The 22,722-nt window shown below is 39.5% G+C and overlaps 1 protein-coding gene across 7 annotated transcripts in view; it reads right to left on the bottom strand.

The window, feature by feature from the left end:
• Positions 1-438: 438 nt before the first annotated feature.
• The window catches only part of FTO (FTO alpha-ketoglutarate dependent dioxygenase), a 251,219-nt gene continuing 228,935 nt past the window's right edge, over positions 439-22,722 (bottom strand). For 6 of the 7 annotated variants that reach the window (XM_054840453.1, XM_054840452.1, XM_054840451.1 and 3 more), the window contains one exon: positions 439-4,033. In XM_054840453.1, coding sequence (XP_054696428.1) covers positions 3,892-4,033 — 142 coding nt within the window. In that variant the 3' untranslated portion in view covers positions 439-3,891. Of the gene's footprint in view, positions 4,034-21,337; positions 21,384-22,722 lie in introns of those variants that run through there. The other variant, XM_054840456.1, reaches the window with a different exon arrangement.

Genomic DNA, 22,722 nt, shown 5'->3' with positions numbered 1-22,722 from the left:
CAGCTCCTGGGCTAGTTTAATCTCCGTTGTATCAGCCCAAATTCCACTGCATGACACAGAAACTGCACTGCAATAATGGAGAAAAGAGCAATACTCACTCTTAACACACTACAATATTTTAGCCACCTTTCGTGATGGATTTTGGTATTCTTTTCATTTCTTTTTTTCATGTTGTTATGGCAGTGGAATCCCTGAGTCTGTCCCACAGCATTAAGAAGTCCAGCATGATTTTAAAGTACATCTTGCATCATTACCCGTGAAACTAAAACTATAACTGGATGATAATAAAGCAACTCATCTGGGTATTTATTAATGTTGCATGTTACCCATCCTGGACAGTTTCCAGTCGGTGATTACTCACGACATTCTTATTTACACTTTAGATAATCAGAATCTGCTGTAAAGCTCAGAGCATAAGCATGATGCCTTTAAAATCTGCTGTATTCAGATTAATATTTTTTATTTACATAACCTTTTAACAAGAAGAAAAGACCTACAAGATAAAATATTTTTACATACGGAGATATGAATAAAGAATTATAAAAAACATTTCTAATTACATGGCACAACACAGCAGTTTTCTATCAAATACTTAAAAACGGCCTTTACCTTTCATCCCCCAAATTACAGAAACAATAAAAGTTTTTCATATTCTGCCAACATTTTCTTTCTATCAGTGTAAAACCACCTCTGTATCAGATTTTTAAAAGAAAGCCCTTGCCTCGAGCATTTCATTTGTATTGGTTCCATGTTTAGTTAGTAGCTTTTGTAAAATTGATGAATATTGTCTAAAGGCAAGTGCAGACAGGCAAACAGATCTGTATCTTCTGTAATCCATTTAGCCTGACAGACACGTGCAAGTGAACTATTTTACCTTAATTCTTTCACGGCTGATGAAAAGTAAATGTAAGCAAAGTCGTGAACTTCACCATTTAAAAAGAATCACTGAATCTAATGGTAGAAGCTAATCTATGCTCTCGCCTCTTCCTGAAAAAAACCTGACCTTGGTCCTCATGCCTCTAGCGCATCCAGGCTTGGCAAACAGTTGCTATACACAGAACATCCATTAGAGGCTGTGTTTTTCAGCTCATCCAAAATGGTAATGGCTTATCTAATGCTGGGATATAAATGGATTGTTAAAGCTCATTGCAACATGGGCTAAATTATAACTATTTGAATAAAATAAAGCAAACTTTGAAGTATTTGTCATCTTCTAGAATGTAATCTAAACGCAGCAATAATTCACACTTGATCTCTCATTTTTTTAATAGATATTTACATTTATACATGTTCTCTTGGGGTATCCTTTGGCATTACCACATACGTCAAATGGTTCCATCAAACTTACTCATGGTCTTTGCTATCAACTCCTGTGAGCTCTGGAGATATGAAACCTTCTTATACTTCTGTATTTCAGCTGAATCAATCAACTTACACTGATTTAGATGATGTGAGACTGGAATGCAACACAGAGCATTAATCCTTTTTAACCACTTAATTATTGGTATTTTGCCAGTGAATCTTAGGTCTTATCCATTCCAAAGGTGTTCATTTGTCCAGGTCGTTTCATTGCCATCCATGGCTTAAATGACTGCTATCTGACTGTGCTGAGCCTAGTATGAGTTCCACTAATTCACGAGCTTAAATCTTCAGCACAGACAAAACCTAGAATCATGTATTTTTAAAAAATCTATTATTGCTGCCTGCAGTCTCCTAATACAAGAAAAAACCATTTTTTTTCACTACTGCTGGAAATCATTATTTGCCAATCATTTTTTAACAGCTATGCCTCCACTTCAGCTACAAACTACAACACTGATGTGCCTCCTCTACCCATAATGGCTGTCAGATTTATTTCAATACTGTGATCCCCATGGTTTCTAGCAGCGCTTAATTAAACACAAAATAATCATAAAGTAACAGCATAAACAAACAAACAAACAATCCCCTCAAATGCTGTGTTAACAGTGTTACATCATTAGCTTGTCTGAATTCATGTTGCTCATTTCCAAAGTAATATCTGTTTCTGTGAGAACTGCCTTTTCAAAAGCAGAATTCCCACATCTTCAGCTAGCTTTTCTCTAAGTGATCTCCAAAGCAAACAGTATTTAGTGTGGCATTAATCCAAATATATGCTATTTGCCCATTGGTAAAGCCAGCTTTAGTTAGTGCAGGAAAGAAAAAGCTATGCCCATAACATAGTATTTCAAAATGTTAAGACATCTGTGGCACAAGAGACAACAGACAGATGTGGGGATCAAAGTTATAATATAATCGAACCTACTTTAAATAATAATTTATTCTTCAGAGAGTCTTTATGTTCTGCAGGGTGGCTAACCGTTTTAGCAGAAGTCCAGGACTACAATGAAAGCGCTTGATGCGGGTCTTTGTACTTTTGCTGGCATAGCTACGTCAAAGGTGTTAAGAGGTACAATCTCCACTCGCTATAATTGTCCTGGCAGAAGCGGGTAGGTGTGGACACAGTTTTATACCACTAAAACTGAATTTTTGCTAGCACAGCTTCTTTAGCTCCAGGGAGGTCTGGCATATGTTATACTGTCAAAAGTACAATTTTCGGCAGTACAAGCCTCATCCGCGCACAGAGTGCTTTGCCAAGACGGTAAACTGGTGTGCGCTGGGTAAGCCTGGCCTCAACAGTGATTTTAAACAGAAGATTAACACAGGAGGCGTATTCATTTCTTGGTGGCAACGTCAAGCTCTGAGTCTTACTGGTTTCTTTTGTAGTGGTAACACAGACTGAGTGCTGTTTCACCATAAAATGATTTTCTTCTGCTTTTTATGCCAAAGGAAAAGGCGTACACCAGCTCTAGTTAAAATAGCAACTTAACCAAATGAAAAATCTCTCCTTCAGGAGTGGCCTCTATCGTCCAACATAGAATTGTTCTTTTTATAGCAGGTTATTACAAAACAGATCACAAAGAGCTTTGTCATAGCCTTCTGGTTTTGTTCTCATAGATCTCACTAGATCAACAGAGATGCTGCAATGCCCAGTATCAGACAACCTAGATCTAATCTGTCAGGGGACCCAACACCCCAAATGAAAGCCCTTACTTAGGTCCACCAGCTCTTTAGAGAATGCACTGGGAAACATGGCCTCAGAATAGGATTAGCAACATGCGGAAATGAAGCGATGGTTAGGAACCAAATTCTGACTTCCAGGGAGCCCAGGAGGTACAGAGTCACATCGGAAATCTCTCCCAGTACTACTCAATTGCCATGATGAAAAACAGCAAGAAAGCCCTGGGATCTGTGTCAGGATGCTCCTCCAGAGTTCCTCATCTGAAAACATGCTCTCACAAGGAGCCACTGCATAAAGGACTTTCTCCACCACCTCCTGTACCTCTGTCTCTTTTAGTGGATGAAGAAGTCACTGTACTGTGTGCACAGCTCTATCCTGGCGACATCCAGCAGGCTCACCCCAAGTTGGCCTCATTAGGATGCCTAGATCATGGATTCTGCTTCGTCACAGGTGTGAGCTATGCCGTGTGTTGCTCAAACCTGCCAAGCCAGAGGCAGTTCTAGGCACTTGTGGAAGCTGAAATTTAGACGTCAAGGGAACTTGTGGAAACACAGATATCCATGCGCTGTAGGGTCGATGGGAATTAGAGTGGAGGAGGAAAGAAGTGAGGCTGGTGTTCTGGACTTCAGGTCTTAAAAGACACCTGTTTCTGTAGATTTGGGGCCTGGGCTTTTTTATCATGGAACAGTAACTAAGGTACTGTGTGAAGACTGGTAAAATCTGCATTGACACATAAAATAACACATGATCAAGGAATCACAAAGCTGAAAAGATTTATTTTAAACTAAAAGGCTTCTCTCCAAATGATAAGCATCAATAATTCCAGGCTGGAAGGTCACCTGTTCCTCTACTCACTGAACAAGATTTTGTAGATTAGCAATTACTTCTTCAAGATCGTATGGCAGAGGCATATCACACTCATCATCTGTCCAGAAGGGATGGCATTCTGGTTTCTGGTCTTCTGGCAAGCTCTCTGCTGCTTCTGACTGGCATCTGAAAAGCAGGGTAAGCAGATGAACTACTTAAGTAAAACTGTATCAAGAAACTGAATACTCAGCGAGGATACATTTGTGCATTAATTTCAAGAGAAAGATGATAATAAAAAAGAAATACCGTGTCTTCTGACCAAATGGATTGTTCATTTACAGTGAAGTTGATTTCTGTTGTAGGCTTTGTATTTTCTATAGGGATTTCTCAAAAAGCCAATCACAGAGAAAACTCAGTTAGTGTACCTTTATATGGTGAATTATTTTTTCATTATCTCAGCTGTTATTTAAAGTATGTGATTAAACCATTATCAGATTTAAATGTTTGCCGGTTTCCAATGTATTACTAGATTATTGAGAAAGATTAAACTGAATTTACTGCATTAAGGTCAGGGGGGATAGATTAAACAATATTAAAGAAGCCGGACTAGCTTTGTAGATCCTGGAGATTTACAAGTGTATCAACCTGCTTAGCTCTGAAAAAGGCAATATAAAAAGAGAAAAATTCTATAAAGATAAATGGAAATGGAGGTTAATAACAACTTCCAATGATGAATAGGTGGGCAAAACTTCAATAAAATTAAATTAAGAGGTTAGTGTATGTAAGTCCCCAGAGAAAATGTTTAAATTACAGTGTTTTTTATTAAATGGATTATTCATCAATACTAGTGAAGTCTAATTATAATATTCAACTGACCTGCAGCCTACAGAGGAAAGTTTTATAAGTGGCAACCATCACATCTCTCAAGATTAGGCTATAATACAACATGCTGCATCAAACAAATTGTCACACTTCAGGGAGGATTTCTCCCCCTCTCTTTTCCCCTCCCTCAAACCATTTGCACGTTGTTGATTAATCACTTAATGTTTGCAATGGGACAAGACAAAGAAAAATGCTAGAGCGTTACTATACTTTTGGTATATACTGCAGGTCTATGTAGTTCTCCAAAGACATAAAAAGCAAATTGTAGAAATATACTTTTATCTCTTGTAAGACATTTTTTAAAATTTGTGTTCTATAAAGCATATAATTCTTGTAACAATTTTAAGGTTGTTTTAAACATACACGTGTCCTTCATCTCTGTAAAATGAACCCTAAAAAAATATTGACACACGCAACTTCCTTGTCTACACCGTCGGCCTTCTGGAAGAGACTGTTTCCAAATGAGAGATGTCGTCTTCTCTTGGGAATTATTAATGGCAGCGTAATCCCCATGAGAAAACATACTTCAGCTTTACACCCATGTTGGTGTGTGGTTAATTGCTGCACCAGCATCCTGGGCACTCAATCCATCGTACATTACACTACAAGGACAGTATTAACACATAACATTCCAATATATCTTCAGCTCTCCACATCAGCCCCTGATAATAGCATCTGTTAACATGCACTAAGTACTATTATGTAGCACATCACTTCATAAATAATAAGATTAGCCGACCTCAGGGCCCTGGGAAGAGTAATGTGTTTAAATGTTCTCATTATTTATTTAAAACAAGAATTAAAGGAACAGAAGCTACTTGTGACAATCCTCTTAGCATAAATATTAAACTGTTTGCATTGATAAGCTGCACTGTACAGAATAACAGAGGATTTGTTTTGCCGGCTGCTTTATAATAGTTGTTAGAGCAAATGCAGTTTAGTGTATGAGTTCCGAGAGGTACTTAACTGATTGTGCCATCATGTTCCAAATTATATAAAGGAACAGGAGAAAATTAATATGCAGGGGAAGCTGAAACTAATTACAGCATAACTCTATAAGGCTTTTAAAATCTTGCTTTATTTTCTGTCTTGGCACAAAATAATACGCTCAATTTGCTGGGTAGTATAAGATATTCCAGTTCAAGCATTTCAATCTAAAAGTGGATAAATTAACCATGTAGAGATTATTGCAGATGACAAATCAAGAAGCTCAGCTGGTAAATACTGCAGGCATATTACGTGGTCTGCAAAACTCAACTTATAATAATAAACATTCTCTCTCTCACACACCTGCTATTAACAACAGAATTTTCATCGAGAGGAAAAACATACCAACTTTCTGCTTCTTCATGATGTCAGAGCCCTGTTTCTACCTTAAATGTCTCTTGTTTCCCTTGCGCTCTCACGCAAGTGGATTGACCGGCTTTTCCCTCCCGTTTGGGGTTGGGGCATTGGTGTCACTGTAGATGCGCCAGAAGTCACAGCGATGCTGTGACTGAAGACCCCGTGAGCAGCTATTCTAGCTGCTCCTTTCCCTTCTCTGCTCTTCTTGCCAGCAGAGCCATCTCTGGAAGGTCACCCCACAACTAAGCACGTGCCTTAACTTCCAGGCAATCACGCTCTCGGCAAGTTTTAGCTATTTCATATTCCATGTGAGGGATTAGAGGAATGGAAGTGTGTCAAGGTCCTCGGACTTCCTGTGCAACTCTGATGACAGAAATCCATCAGTGAACTGCAAAAGTATAAAAAAGGGGAAAGCAGTGCCTTAATATTCCAAGTTCTGCAAGCCCATAGCTCCTTTGTCTTTCTGCCCGGGATTTCTATTGCTTTGCCTTATATCACTAGCAAGAACAGCAGTGAACGTTTCGTTTTTACATTTTGAGTCACGTATTTTGACCAAAAAATTACAATCCCTGCGCTGGATCCGCTGACATCAAAGTGAACTCAAGTTGCTCACATGTAAAGATGTGGGGCTGGGTTCTAAGCAGTCATCGCTGCGCCTGGCAGTTCATTAAGCAATTCACCTGAATAGCATCCACAAGCTTGACTGCAGTCCCCCAAATACGTGCTTTCTGACCCAGAGTTAGCGTGCAAGAACAGTCCTTTCCAGATGAGTATATTACTATTGATTTTAATAAATTTCTGTGGGAGAAATTGTTCCTACAATGCTCTTTAATTCGTAGCACAGTAATGGACCTGAAGATTCTGCAAAAGGATAGCAACATCTTTAACCGAAGCAGAACAATCAAAGGCACTTAAATAATTGCACACAATTATTTCAAATTCCTTTGTGTCTGGGAAAAGTTAGCTAACAAAATTTAGCGATGATAATTCAGAATAAACAGAAATTATATCTTTTCCCAGATACAAAAGAATTTATGAAGTTCCATGTGGGAAACACTGCAAACATCTAAGTATAGTGGTAGTGGGAAAGTACCAAGATTTATAATATTATAAGCTAATTAAAATATTATATATTAATTAAAAACTGTTGCGTTGTTAATGTCAAATCTCCAAAAGAAAATAGATCTAATCGGTGTATATAGTGTGCACAAAATGTCTTAAGAGCGGAAATAACACATTCTCTGAGATACAGAACAGATGCCAAATCAAGAGGCGTCTTTCAGACCTTATTTGCAGCAGGAGAACAGAAAAACTGCCATGATATACTTCAGAGCAAGTTAGCTCCAACACCTTGATAATACGCGTTCACCAACATATTAAAGAAAGGATGATTTGTCTAAAGATGTGCAGAATGCACAAAACTCCACGGTCCCTACCTTCTTGCTAAAACAATCAAGACTTGTGCCAGTTTCGATCAAAAAAGCCCATTTTTAAGGAACAATTAGATAGCGTTACAGCGCACATTCTCACTCCCTCTCCCCTGCAAACTTCATTTTAAATGCATGGTATTTCTGAACCCCTTTACGTTCCTTTTTGCCAAATGGACTTTGCTCATTAATATTTGCCAATAGCTGAATATCAATGTAAGTTCGACCAAGTCACGACAAACGTTTGTATAACCGTGTGACTGTTTGTATGACGATACAGGGCTCCTTCCCTTGGAAGGTGGCCGATTTCACCATGGGCAGGTGTACCTGCACTGAGACAGACGGTTGCCTGGTGGTGGTCCCCTGGGCTGCGCTGACATTTTGATGATCAGGGTGTCAGCTACATTAGAGGACACTGATCACGGCGCTAAAATTAACCAAGCTAGCTAAAGTATGTGTTAATTATGAGTATGCAAGCAGTCAATAAAAGGTTAATGCAAAAGTCAAAGGATAAATTTATTTCAGTATTGCATCACTCTACTGACTAAATGACTAACATTATGCTTTGTTTTTAATCGATATATTTTACAGTAATGCATGAGCCATTGATTTGAAAAACAGTCCTTCTAACAGTTAAGTTTTGCAACTGTTAAGTATCAAAACACTCTTTTTTTCAGAGCAGATACCTTCCTGTTCCATTGTCAGGAACAGGAATGCTTATTAGCCAGGAGGTGGCCTCGGGTTCTGCTGATGAATGTGATTAATGCAAATAAGAATTATTACCTAGGAACCTAAATAAGGTGCTGTGAATTAGGGTCCCTGGATTCTACTGCACTGTTTGTCTGCTCCACAGAAGTGTAGTCAAATCAGATCAATAGGGGCCAATTTGTGGCTCGGACGGCACAGGCGTATTAAGAGTGAGGAGACGATATGAACAGCCCAGTTTCCTAGATGGTACTAATTTAGCTGCCTACGCCTGGCAGTCCAAAGACCGGTGGAGATCACGTGGAACTTCATAAGGCAAGTCAAGGAACATGGGTCTGGCCGTCTTCCCCATGTACTGATATGGTCAGAAAGGGAGGATGGATATTTGCTCTCCGTGTACGGAAGTACACACTCACCCATACATGCTTACTCCAGCATTCCTGAAATTACTACGTTTTATGTGGGAGTTGTTTCCTCCCTCCATTCATGCTAGAATAAAGGTCTTACTGAGCTGTTATTCAGAACTTCAGAGTATCTTTCAAAACAATGGCCCAGGTAAAAACAGGGCTTGGATCACCCTACTAACACAAACGCATTCATTAATCCCATACTGACATTGGTTAAAATGATACAACACTGCTGTTGTATCACACGGATGCTGTTCTGAGTAAGAGTGATAGCAGTAGCTTCTTTCGACAGCATCTTCCGTTCTTAAGATTCACAATGACTTTGCACATTTGGGTCTGATCAAATATGGCTTATCACTGTCCCAGCACAGAGCTCTGCTGTGTGAACGCAAATCCTAATAGTGCAGGTACCTGGTACGTGGAGTTTTGCTTGCAGGTTTGGAGTTTTTCATCCTCATCTTTCAAACCTTCCCTCTGCCTGGAAATTATTATGCAGTCTCTGTGTAGTTACTCTAATCTCAGTGTTCGGATTATCCCATGTCATTTCAAGCTCACACTCTTAGTTGCCAAAGCACATACAAGAGAATACAGGGCGTTCTCAGACATCTGAATTGTTATGCAAAGCACAGAGAAAATAAGAGATTATCTACATGAAAGCAATTACTCAAATAAGTTAACTTTTTCTTTTTTCTAAATAGTTTATCTCATTGACAGGTATGACAAATTTACTTCTGCTGCCGAATGCATCACGATTAAAACCTGATACCACTTAAGTCAAAGCTGAAACTTCCAGTGATTTCAACAAGGCCAAGATTTCAATCCAAATGCTTTTCCAGAAACCATTCACAATAGACATGAGCTAGTAAGCATAATAATAAAAACTATCCAAAAGAAACTATGGAAGGAATGAAATAGGCTGTATATGGTTTCTCAAACTGAAGTTTAGCAAGAGATACTCAGTTTAAATTTTTAATCCATTTACAATGGTGGTTAAATTACTGGCATTGTATGTCAGCTGATACAATGTGGAGTAATAAGATGTGATGTTCTGTAACTTCAAAGTTGGCACAGAAAGAAAAAATACCTGTTTTATCAAACTGAATTGCTCAGTAAAGTACAGAAAAACTCTAAAGTAAAAACTCAAGGTGATGCTGTAAATACACAGTCTCCTTCATTTTGGACATGGATAGGAGATTGGGACAAAGTCCCCCAAAGGACTCAAAAAGTCAGCCCTGTTATTTGAAGAACTGAACTTCCCTTTATCTTCATGAAAAAATGAAAAGGTGGAAGGGATAAACGTAATTCATGATAAAATGGAATGGGCAGCTGCTTTCCAGGTGGGTGCCCATTCCAGCAATTTCAGAAATTACAATATGCCTAATTTTAAGTTTTCTTCTACTGCAGGCACCTGTTTGGTCACAGCAGCTGGTAACAAGTGAAAATTTCCCACCAGGGTTTAAGGCCATCAGGGAGACTGTTGAGAAGAATTTTATACCTAGATCTCTGTGTCAGCATGTCCGTTACATACCAGCGGTGATGAATGGGGCGCCTGGCCAGGTGACCAGTTAGGAGCTGCTCAGCTCTGACCTCGGTCACTGGAGGAGGACACCTGACGCCTGCATTGCTCCTGCCTACGGAGGTCAAACGGCGAGGGTCGTTACATATGTCATAGCTGAGGCAACCCTGCTAGAGCTTCAGCGTACCCAGAGTCGAATTCCAGGGCTCGGCACAAAGCCGAGACAACTGCAGGAACGTACAAAACAAAAGGTGCGTGGTTTCACAGTGGTGGACGGTAGCTGTCCTTGCCATTCGGGAGAACGGACACATTGTTCTCAGAGAACAATGAAAATGGACGCAGTTGAAGAAATGGCAGCTCTTCCATCTGGAGCAGAACGTACAACAGCTGTTACGTCACCGCTACCCTCATCCTGCACGGACAGAGCTCCGGCCTGGATCAGCTACGTCAGAGGGAAACCATTCCTATGCTCTCCTGGGAGTATTTTTTCTGGAGACCTACTCCAAGACATGAGATTTACATAGGGAGCCGGAGCTAAACTTCTTTATAGTTAAAAAATGTTGAAATCTTGTCTTCTATTTGGCTTATTTTAGATGAAATAGCATCTACAAAACCAGTACTTCAGCTGGAACTTCACCAAAATGGAAGGATGTTTGGAAAATGAGCGTTAGTTAATGCTCCACCATGACACAACTTCAGGGTGGAATGTTTTCTGATCTCTTTGTTTCAAGTCTGCAAAACATAATCAAGCCAATAATTTACAAATCCTTCACTTGGTATTATGATTAACTTTCATCATTTGTACCCTAAAAACTGTTTACTGAAAAAGCAAAGGACACAGAAAATACAAATATATTGAAATGTAACAATATGAAGATGTTTTCTTCATATGGCTGTAAATGCTTTGTATTCATCTCCAACAAAGTTCTATTTTTCTGTGTCAAAACTGGAATTTTGAAAGTTATTGATTTCCATCTAAATCTTAAACCAAAGATTTTGTTAGCTTTTTTAATTAACCAGCCAGAAAGTTGTCAACCTTGGCAGAGAGTATTCCTTTCTGTTGTTCCATGCTTGTCCCCACCCTGACTCTGCACCGCTAAAACCTCCCCAGATTTACTCTGCCTTTTAAGAACAAAACAAATTACATCAATATTTGACTTTGCAAACTAGATTTCAGAAGTACTGGTCCCAACCAGGCAGTGAAATGAAGTGGCCAGATGGAAAGAGAGCAGTGCTTCGTTCTTTTGAACATCTGATCCCCAGTGTATTCCCAAGGAGCCTGTCCCATTTCCATTAAGTCACTGCTGATGTTCTTTCATCTGCTGTAACTAGAGTGTGGCCAGCCATAAGCAATGGCTGAGACCAGGACTGCGTTTATAGAAGGGACAAAATGAGTTTGTTTCCAGAGAAGGAACTTGAAAAGAGAATGCCAGATTTAGGGAGGGATGGAGGCAATATCAGTTAAATTTTAATCCAAGAAAAAACTTAGTATCAGCTGTACAAATATGCAAGGACAAACACAGATGATGGCATGTTAGAAGACGTTTCCTCTCCTTCTTTCAAAAGCTGATAATGTGTCGCTGATGCATTTGGCCCTTACTACAGAACCGAAGTGTACAGTCACTGACCCAAGAGCTTTATGCCTCCAAAGGCACCGATTCCATTGGAAATGAGGATGCTGCTGAAATATCCTGAGGCATCCCAGGTGACACAGTTGGATAGCCTGAAAACAGCCAGCATTATCCTCGGGTGTACTTCTACAAAGTGAATCTGTACCAGAGTCCATCTTTTACCACTGGCCTGCAGAGTGCCTTTTGCTGTTCCACAGAAAGGTAGGAGAGAGAGCAATGAACCTGACACTAAAGAGGTTTAAGAGACAGTTGCATGAACTTGAAAATGCCAGAGCTTCTATTACTACCCAAACTGTAAATCAAGTAAATATGAGAAAAATACAAATTGTTAATACCCTGCAAATGTCGAAATAACAGCAACCAAAGCAATGGTGGAGTCCAACGGTGAGGAGTTTTCAAGCGATGCACCATTGTGTTTCACATGTATTTGTAGAAATATGTGAAAAAAAATCACAAAACTATTTTTAAAGAATGTTTTGCTTTGCCTTAGCTGTAGAGAACTTAAAATTAATTTTCAACTTTTTTGACTACAATACTAATTGAAATCTGTAAAAACATATTTCAGCCTTTAGCTGACAAACTATGGGAAAGGATAAAGATTTGCTGCACAGGATCTTCAGCTACAGAGTGGGAATTGTACAACAAAGCCCCAAAACCTCAGAAACATTCCAGCTCTGGGTGGGAAGAACGGAAGAAAAGAGAACACAAGAAGCTAATTTATCTAATATTTTCATGTCTACCATGGGTGAGGTAATAAACAGGAACCTGCCCAAAAGACACTTCTGATGAGATTGTCAATGACCTTCCTCACCACGTCCACCAACTCCACCCTGTCCGAGGGGAAGTGCTAGTAGATGGCACTGCAGCAACTGCAAAGGCACCGAGCGCCCTGCTGGCATGGAACGCGTGGTGTAAACCTGACCTCCCCAGACAGAGCCTTCCCTCTCCGTTGTGGCCCCTGTCCAACAGACCCAGAGACTGTCCGGGAGAAAATCAGTGCAGTGTGCTTCCTATTCCCACAGGAGAACGGCTGTGTGGGGCAGCCTCCATTCCATGTTTGTTTAATTTTTTAATTAAGAAACATCACTACTCTCTATGAAGTGGGGGGGGGTAGGGAAATCCCCCAGAGAAACACTGAATAAATAACAAAGCATTTGCTGAAAGATGAAGTTAAATCCAATTTAACCTGTAGGTCTACAAATTGTTCCCTTTCAGCCCTGTTTCTCAGATGCTTTTGCCTCCTGTTTTTAGAACAGTACGTATAAAAGCGATGTATCCTGACTGCATGAGAAGCACTTTTATACATATTTATGCACACACCCCTTCATATCAATACTTGCAAAGAATCCCATCAGTCCAAAAGAGACAGCACTTAGGAGGGAATTTTCAGCACCACAGACATGGATTTAGTTATACACTTCTCGTGATCGGCAATGGGATGTGAGTTATTCCCTCTGTGCTGAGAATATTTGGCTTTGACTTCAAACAATGTAGAAACATATCAACCTCAATATAATTTATATTCCCTCAAAAGGAACCTAAAATGCTCTAAGCCTTTGCTGAGGCATCTGATGCTCCAGTCCCCTCTGTTGCACTGTACGATCGGCTGTTTTATTTCACTTGCGATCCTTGCTTTCCTATGATTTTTTCAGACAAAGAAACAAAATGTCTGCTATACGCTGAGTATAAACACAGCTGACTTGTTTTCCCCAAAGTATTGATTTTATGCACTTTTAAAATAACTATTTTCATTCTGTTTGCATAATCAGCTGGGGCATTGTTCCTCTACATTTGCAGAAACACAGATGGAATTGCTGATTCGGAGCCTTTGGAGAGGTTTTACAGTATTCTCCAGAATCTAAGCTTCTATTAAAATAAGGTTTCAAGCACTTCTGGTTGTGAAGATAGCCTGGACAATGTAAATTGATGCATGGTTATCTTGTTGAGTCCACAACCAGACAGACGGACGCAATAGCATCGAGGGAGCTGTGAACTTCCCCCACTTATTTTATTGGGTGTTTACGTGGGGCCAGATGCTCCCCTCTGTTGTGCAGAATGGCGTTAAATGACTGAGAAAAAGAGAGGAAAAGGAAATGGAAATAAAAACCAACAAAGAGGAGAAAAGGAAATCTCCACAGCCCGCTTCCCAGGGGGCTACAGATGCCCTCCCTTGCCGGTATTAGACTGCGGGAAGATTTGGGGCTGAGCCACGCGTACGGCACATTTTTTGAAAGAGCCTGTATTTTCCAAAAGAATGTCACGAGAAAAGTTAACGACGTTACCAGCATCATTTACTGTCCCCCTTTAGCTTTTGTTCTCCTTTTGTGTGGATGTCACGTAGCCAAGGGAAAATGTCAAGGTAGGACGGTTTTACGTGCCACTGCAGGAGGACGGCCCTTCCGTTCAACGTCCCCTCATTTCAAGTAAGCAATCCCATTTTCCAAAGCACTTCAGAGTTTGCAGGCTCTGCCTTCTGCAAGAAAGCTAAAACATTTTCCTTGTGGAGGGTGCATTTTTCCGTAAGGCAACTGCTGTGTGACAAATGCAGCGCTCTCTACCTTTGGACCAGTCAGTGAATTTGCGTGTTCCATTCCCAGGCGGGAACTCGGACAGACTGCCAGCTAGCGCCACGCGGGAAAGCCAAACAGCCACAAGACTAACGCTCTGTTTGCAGACTGAAATTAATATCTTATCACTGTAACTTGCGATACAAATACCTACGTGTACATATATAAATCTCTCTAGACAGACACATACATATAAGATAGGTACATATTATACACGCACGCATATAAGCAGAGCTTACGCCACATTTTCTACCACGAGATATCGCCCTGAACTCCTACGTGGGAACAAAGCAAAAAAAAAATGGTTTATCGTGCCGCAGAACTACATTGTCATCCCTGTGTTGTGCGCCTCGGCTGTAGCCTGCAACCAGAATGTTTCTAACGTATATTGGAACTAATACTATAAGAGCAATGCAATCCTATGGACTAAAACACAGTTTCCTGTAGGTCAACACGAGGCCAAACAGAAGCAGGAGGGAACAAATAATAGGGAAATGAGAAAACAGATATGAGAAAGGCAGAGAGGCTGAAAAAGGAAGAAAAAGAAGTTTAGGAATAAAAAAGAAAGCCTCATGTAACTAATCATGTGTCAATCACTGCAGAATTTCGCCATGGCTGCTGCTTTATTCAGAGATATTTTATGGATACATCACCATAAAAATATACCCCCCCCCCCCCCCCAAAAAAAAAATTCCAGTGCTAGCAGAGAAACAGGCTTGATGTCCCAGGAAATGCTACAGTACATCCAGGCACAAATAAAAATCATATGGCAAATATACGCTCAACATGCTGCTTCTCTACTTCTGTAAGCGGAGTAAATCTTTCTGATTACCAAACAAGACCTCAGATTTTTTTTTACATTTACCCTTTGCATTTCAAATAACTGAAAAGATTATATAGAGATGTTAAATATCCTTTTCGACTTTAACTTGTAAATAATTACCATTGCCCAAATACATGTGAATAAACGTATTTCTTCACTTATTTCCAACTGCCTTAATAGAAGAAATTCCGTGTGTAAGTTCAGCATCACTAGACCTCAAAATTTTGCAATTAATGTAATTCTGCAATATTTTTAATACCAACTAAAATTCCAGTATAGACTGGAATTTAAAGTTATTAGACAGGAATACACTTTCTTTTATGGAATACGATTGCATTCGACCAATTTAAACACACGATAAACTACACGCATCTGATCCTGCCCTACTTGCACAGACATTATTTCCACAAGTGCTTACAAAAAAGCACAAGATCCCAATCTGTAACATTCTATCAGTGGACTTGGATGCTCTCAGCACCACGAGGACTTATTCACCCAAGTACCAAAATGCTACTAGTAGGTAAAATGTCTATTGCAGCCAATGCATATTGATATTTTCCATAGTGTAAAGAATCTTTCTGACTGCAGTATCAATGACTTTAAACCACAGACTAAGACTTTAGACCTTTCGGTGGTGCCAACTCACTTGTTTTATATGCTATGATATATAGTCCTGGCTTTGAGCTCGCTCTCACTACTGATGCTTTTGATGCTTTGTTCTCTTTTTACTTTAGGATGGAAAATAACAAATAATGCTGAGTTCTCTTCTTACTCTTGAATTCTTCTGATGTCTATCTTCAGAACTCTTCTAACATCCAATTTATGTCATTTTTTTTCTTTCTTATGCTGTGAATTTGAAACGAATGAAGGTAACATAATATCATAAGATCTACGGACGATTGAAATGGCCTTCGGAGTAAACTTCAGAGTTATTCGTAAAACTATCTTGCCTGAGTAGAAACTAAAAAATTGCTTTTCAACAGATAATGCGACTACTCTTGAAATTCTTCTTGGATGAAGTTATTGCCGTGAGGAGCACTCTAATGATAATAAAGTATATGGTGCCAATGCCTTAAGAGCGGTTCAGCTGGCTTATTTTGTTAGTATTTGCAAAGCACAATTCAAATTCACTCTCAAACATTTATGTGCTTTCTCTTGATTAATTCTTTATTATAAAATGGCTACAAACCCTGAAGTGCGTTAATGCTGACATCTGCCGTGCTGATTGACCTGCAACGCTACTCTCACGTCATTTTGTCACATAATTCCTCTTAAAACATCACATCAGCATTCCAAAGAACTCTTACGTACAGTTAATTAAGGACCTGATTCAACCTTCTATCAGGATTGAGAAAAATGCATAGTCACATATTTAAATCTTGTTTAGCTCAGTGGAACTTTCAAATATATTTCAAGTTCAGCACGAGCTTAAAAGCGTCACTGCGTAGGGTCCCCAGAGACGTTCTCTACGTCGCTGCTCCGCGCACAGCCATACACATAGACTTGCTTAACCACAACTTGTCTTAAGACCTTGAGGTAGCCATCCAACCCCTACCCCAGCCCCTATCCTTGCATTTAGTCTCTGGTCCCCGTACGGCACGGACTCGTTCTCTCTCATTCGTTATGCGACAGGCATGAATCTTCCACGTGTTACCTGAAGTCGTGCAGGACCACAATAACGCCCTAGCAGCGCTTGTCAGGGATTTCTGCCGAGTAACCTGCGTAGTAGCCACGCTGTCAGGTTCAAATTCTGTGGATAATGGTGGAATTTTTTGAGACAAAGGAAACAGAAATCTTCTCTTGTTGGGTGCCACAAGCTGCCCATCCCTCCATAGTCTGTGTAGATTCACGGGAAATCAAGATAGACATAACGAAAAGTGTCCATTTCATTACTCTTACAAGAGACTTACTGTTTTATCTTCCTTTGATCTGTGCCTGCTAAAGAACAGTTATTTAAACTTTATGAAAAGTGGATGGTCTTGGCCTTCCATATGTTTTATTGTGTCTATGAATTTTGTATTTCAGACTCCATTTTTCCTAGCTTATTGCTTGCCAGCTGAGCTACGTTAGTCATTCCTTTCAATGAACTGCCGATGAAATGTCTTCTTTTCCTGTTACGAGAAACGCTACTGCCCTGAGCATGCAACAGCCCTGATATCCCTCCTGCTTAGTTTGCTTTTTCAAATAATATTGTGATTATATTAATCTAAAATGCAAAGTATGCGTTCACCTTTTTCTTTACTGAAACGCTATTACTCCAACCTGTCTAAATGACAAGGAATTAATGTAAACTTTAAGGGTTTTGGCAATAGCTACATAATCCTCCTCTTTTTGGTGCAAACAGGAGGTGTCCTTTCTTCTTTTTTCCTTTCCTAAGTACTCCTGAGGAGTTATTAATTTGTAGTTCGTATTTCTCAGATATGTGCAGTTCTACAGGGAAATTTCACACGCTCTCCTGTTTATTGAAGTGCCACTAAGAGCATCTGGGGAAGTTAATGACATTCCTCAGCAAGACAAAAATCCCATTTTCTTAGACCTTCTCCTCCAGAGTTTGTCCTTTCCATTTTCACTTCAGCCTTTCCAGCATTTCACCACCATCGAGCATGTAGAACGCTGTTGCCTGCCCAAACAGCGACAGGCCAGGGTTAGCTACTTTCCGTTAACAGATACCAATTTGATCTCCCTTTTCCAAGTCTTAATGACTTCACCAGGCTCAGTTTACTCAATGCTGGTGCGTCTGTCTAGCCGGAGCGAAGCACTGGTGAAATCACACTGTAACTGCAGGTTCTTTTCAAGTCCTTGAGGACTGATCCATGCACTTCTTCCCCCATTTTTCCCCTCCTGACAAGATATTAGAAAAATACTGTTCATTTACATTTGTCTCATAATTTGAACCAGGTACCGATCTTCTAGAGATACTTGTGACCTTTTTAATTGGAAGGTTTAGAATACCTTCAAGAGAACACCTTTGCATTATGAAAACTTTGGGGCCTAAAAATTCTGGTTTGCCAGTCTGCCTTGCGTATTTTTTTTACTCAGAAACAACGAAGGGTGTTATTCTCTGCACGTCTGGATTTTAGGAATCAAATAATCTTCTACCAGTGTAAAAAACCCTCTTGGTAGAAGTCAGGAAGCTTTTAGCAGTGTTCAGCCCCAATTTTTTCTCCACTTGCTCCAGAACACACACAAAAAAGAACAGTACCCGTCTTTGCATACAGCCAGCCCTCTTAGAGATATTAATGTCTGGTATTATGCTGTAGTTATGAACTTAAAACAGACTGAAGAACTCTGTGGCCCAATAATGTTGATTTGAATTCTGGAAAATTATAAAGACTGTAAGAGTGCTACTATCGTGACAAAGGAAATGGCGTGATCCAGGTATCAGCAGGCCCTGTAGCATGTCATTAGGCAATAGAAAAGCCGGTACAGGATTCATCTGAGAGATAATAGGAATATATAAAGCACACCAATCAGTATGTTTTTTTCTGGAAAACAAATCTTGTTGGGCAAACCCTTCAAGATGACAAGTTCAGTTACTAGAAGAAACTATGGAGGAATAGGATGAATTGATTTACGCTAGCTAGTGAATGATTTTTTTCCCCGAGTAGCACTGAATGTCAACAGAACATACACCACAAGTAAGTAATGGCCATCGAGTACCATAATGATAAACATCGATGGGGGATCATTACTGAGTGGTGACTCTCATAAGGGATTCCTCCAGAGACCAGTACGGTGGCCAGTAGTAGTCACATTTTTGTCGGTATTCTGAAAGTAAATGGCAATGATCAGCTACTTGACAATTTTTGTGGATAGCACACGTGGACAGGACTTAGACCTGCCAGGTCACTTAATGATCAGGACCACGCGTGTTATAGAACCATACGCAGTGACAGCGAAAAGGACGACTGGAAAATTGATGAGTTTGTGCTCAAAACCACTGCATCTGAAAACAACGTAGCTATTATCCCGGACAGCTCAAAATGAATTCTCAGTATAATACCTAATTCTTCTGTATTTCACTAGGTAGACAAATATGAGAGTAACATGGAATAACCTTGTTTCCAGCTTTTTAGAAGTACATTGAAGTGAGAAGAGGCTGTGGAGACAGGTGGAAAATACACGATAATGATTAACTCAATTTGCTTCACTTATCAGATTTAAAACTGATAGATTGAAGGAAAATATCTTGTATGAAAGAGCTTTCTTGTCTAGCAGGGGAAGCTGGAATTTGAAAAAGAACCCAGAGAAATTCAAATATGCCTGTTTTTTACAATGAAGTCAATCACACACTGGGACAAACTATTAAAGGAACAGAATATTCTTCACTTCTGACATCTTCAAATCAAGAAAAGATTCCTGCCTGGAAACCATGCAGTTACACAGTTAGAACAGGGATAAAAGGATAAAATTTAGAAACTTCTGATTGAAGTCAAAACAGCTGACATAAAAATCCTAAATACAACGATGCTCAAACTTTCACACAACCATTCTTTAACGAGCTTACTTTGAGTGAGACTTTAAAAATTCCTTGTAATACATCTTGCTGTAAAATTATACATTCTAATTGGAATGGATATTCCAGGAGAATGAAAGAAGAGAGAAGACTTCTATTGTTGAAGTCCCCGAAGTAGCAGCTTAGCCTTTGAACCCGATACCACTATGGAGAGGAAAAACCCTGATGCAGGGAATAAAAACCTTTAGAAGCATCCATATTCTCCATTCTCTTGCACTTCTTATAGACAAGTATAAGTCTAACTCTTTTGTATACATAGGTTTAAATGAAAAGAGAATTGGCCAAAAGGTATGTACACACACATATGTAATTTGACATGTAATTCATGAAAAATATTCAAGATACAAAAATGTAAGTAAAAAAAATGTTTATAATTTAATTTACTTCATTGCTCTTAAATCATCCTGGAATCACTAAAACATACAAGGTCACACTGAATCGAAGGACATCATCTGCTTGTTCAAAATGTCATTATGGAAGAATCAGGCAAAAGCAGCTGTATTACAAGTCGCCCTGCCAGCTCTCTCAAACACACTACTAATGGAGAAAGTCAGTCCCTTACAGCGCATGACCAAGGTCACCTGGGGAACCGTAAGGTCTCACCGGCTATCCACGAGACCGACTTGATTAGTCCCAATAACCTCCTGCCCTTGCCAAGGCACCGAGGGAAAGTCAAGTTTCTCAGCAGGCTGCTAACGTGGTGTTCCCGTTTTTCAGAGGAACGGTGATACAACCGGAAGTGTCTGAGATTCACCTGAAGCACTTAGTCCCAGTTGCTGTAGAGTGTTCACGACGGTATTCACTACTGTCTATTGGAATTACCATGAGCATTATAATTGCGCTGATAATCACAAATTCTCTACATACAAAGACAGTCTAAACTCAAATTTTATGTCAAGACTCATGCCTGCTAAAGAAGAGCGTAACTTTGGCATAGTAACTTCTAATTGTCCCGTTCCTCCTGGGTGCCATAAATCAGGTGACAGGAATGTATCACCAGGAAGTAAGTTTGCTTGGAAATGACCTGTAACCACAAGCCAGACACTTGTAAGCACTCTCTTTAGAATACAAATAGACCAAACCCATGCTTGCAATATGTGCACGACTTATGAACCCTGTGCGTTTTCCCGTTACGGAATCCTCCATCACATTCCCATGAGAGCAAACAGTTTGACCTATTAAAAAATAACCAGCTTACTACAAAAACCAAATTACATATATAATATGAAATGTGTGAGAACCCAGTGCAGTTTCTTTCTTTATCTTTATTATGTTTGGGTAACGAGCTACGTTAGAATGCTGGAGAACGTTTCACTGCATCAACTACAGGTTATATTAAACTTGTAGAACTGGAGTGCCTCATAAAATAAGGCGATATGGAAATGGGGGAAAAAACTCTCTAGGTTGTAACCATTTTTTCCACACATAAATACTTGGTTTCAGATTCTCTTTGTTACATCCCACCTACTGGTGAATGAACAGGACTAGGCTCTTTCCGTGTCTGCCGTAAGCCCTTTGAGGGTATTATGTTTGTTTGTCGTGAACCTATGAAAAGTCCTGTGATTTTTCCTCCTATGTTGGTCATCTTTAAGATACAGTATTTTTATCATCATTTTCTCAGTAGAATTCTACCAATATGGACACACTCAATGAATACATTTGTGTCTTTTATGATTTTTCTTCTGAAAAATTCATTCATTTTTCTTCAGTCTTCTGAGCTGTAAAGAATAAACCATAGTTTCATATCGAAAACTGATGAGAGGATGTTAGTTATGTTTAATTGTTTGGCTTTCTGTTCTTTAAAGCTGTCTGCACTTTAAAATGTTCAGCTGGATATACCTCTAAAGATAATTAGGAGAGACCCGAAAATGCCATTTATACTACTTATCGAGTTTGGAAACATTTTTCTCTGTAATGCTTAAAGTTGCCACCTAAAAGGAAATGGAGTTTTACAAATTACTGCAAAATTGTTTTATTTAAATCCCTATGCAATTAATTACATACAAATAAGTGCACTTAATTCAGTATTATCCTAAAACAACGGAGAATTTAGCTTTTCATTTTGGTAATTTTTAAATTCTATTTCTGTGAATTAGCAATTATAATACGAATCTTCAAATATGCCTATATTTCATTTATTGGGAATAATTCCCCTTAATTTCATTATTATCATGGATATAGAAGGTGCTTCCTTTGACTAAGGCTAGAACAACTGAAGTCATACATACTATTTGCTCTAATCCTCTGCAAAGCTGAAATGAAGTAACGACTTTCTCTATGCCTTTTAAATAACTTGTTCTATTTCCAAGACAGTTTTTTTGCATTTTTCTCCGTAGCATTTCTTTTGCTTTCAGTTAAGAAATTCTTTAAAACCTCCACACCTAACTTTAAACAGACCAAATTTAAAACGAAGACTTCACATTGCAATAAAAGCATATCAACTGCTTCAGCAGACGGTATTCACCTGTAAGCTCATGTGCTTCTCAGGCCTATGGAACTACTTTCTACGCCTCATCACTGCTCCACGTGAACACGCACCTCCCACCTCCCTTCTGGTGTCACGGCGCTGTGCTCTCAGTGCATGGGAAACAACTCGTCACGAGCTGAAAAAACTTCACTGATCTTAGTATGGTGCCTAAATCCACTGGGCAAGCTTCCTTCCCATCAGACTACTACTACTTACTTATCACCATGCCATTATCCCTCTTAATTTGGCAGTAACAGGCCGTGCACTTTCCATTCGGAATCCCACCCTACACAGGATGCCATAGGCAAAGAAGAAGCACGCTGAAAAGCTTAAGGAAATACAGATTACAGGTGTGCTTATAGCATACCTGCAAGAGTTCCAGAAATGTAATTCTGTGATGAAATGAATTTAAAACACTTCCTTCAAAGTTCAGAAAGTGCTCGGTCAGTTAATGCCTCTCCTTCGCAGGTGACAACTGGTTTGAGGAAAGAAATGCTTTTCATCAGTAATCCTCATCTGACCGTCGCCATACAGGAACCTGGCACAAACAACAGAACCCTCTCTACTTTTCCACGGAAATAAAAGTGATG

The sequence above is a fragment of the Grus americana genome, chromosome 13 (genome assembly GCF_028858705.1).
Source record: "Grus americana isolate bGruAme1 chromosome 13, bGruAme1.mat, whole genome shotgun sequence".
NCBI classification, from domain to species: Eukaryota; Metazoa; Chordata; class Aves; order Gruiformes; family Gruidae; genus Grus; species Grus americana.
This window is presented reverse-complemented; position numbering and strand designations above follow the sequence as displayed.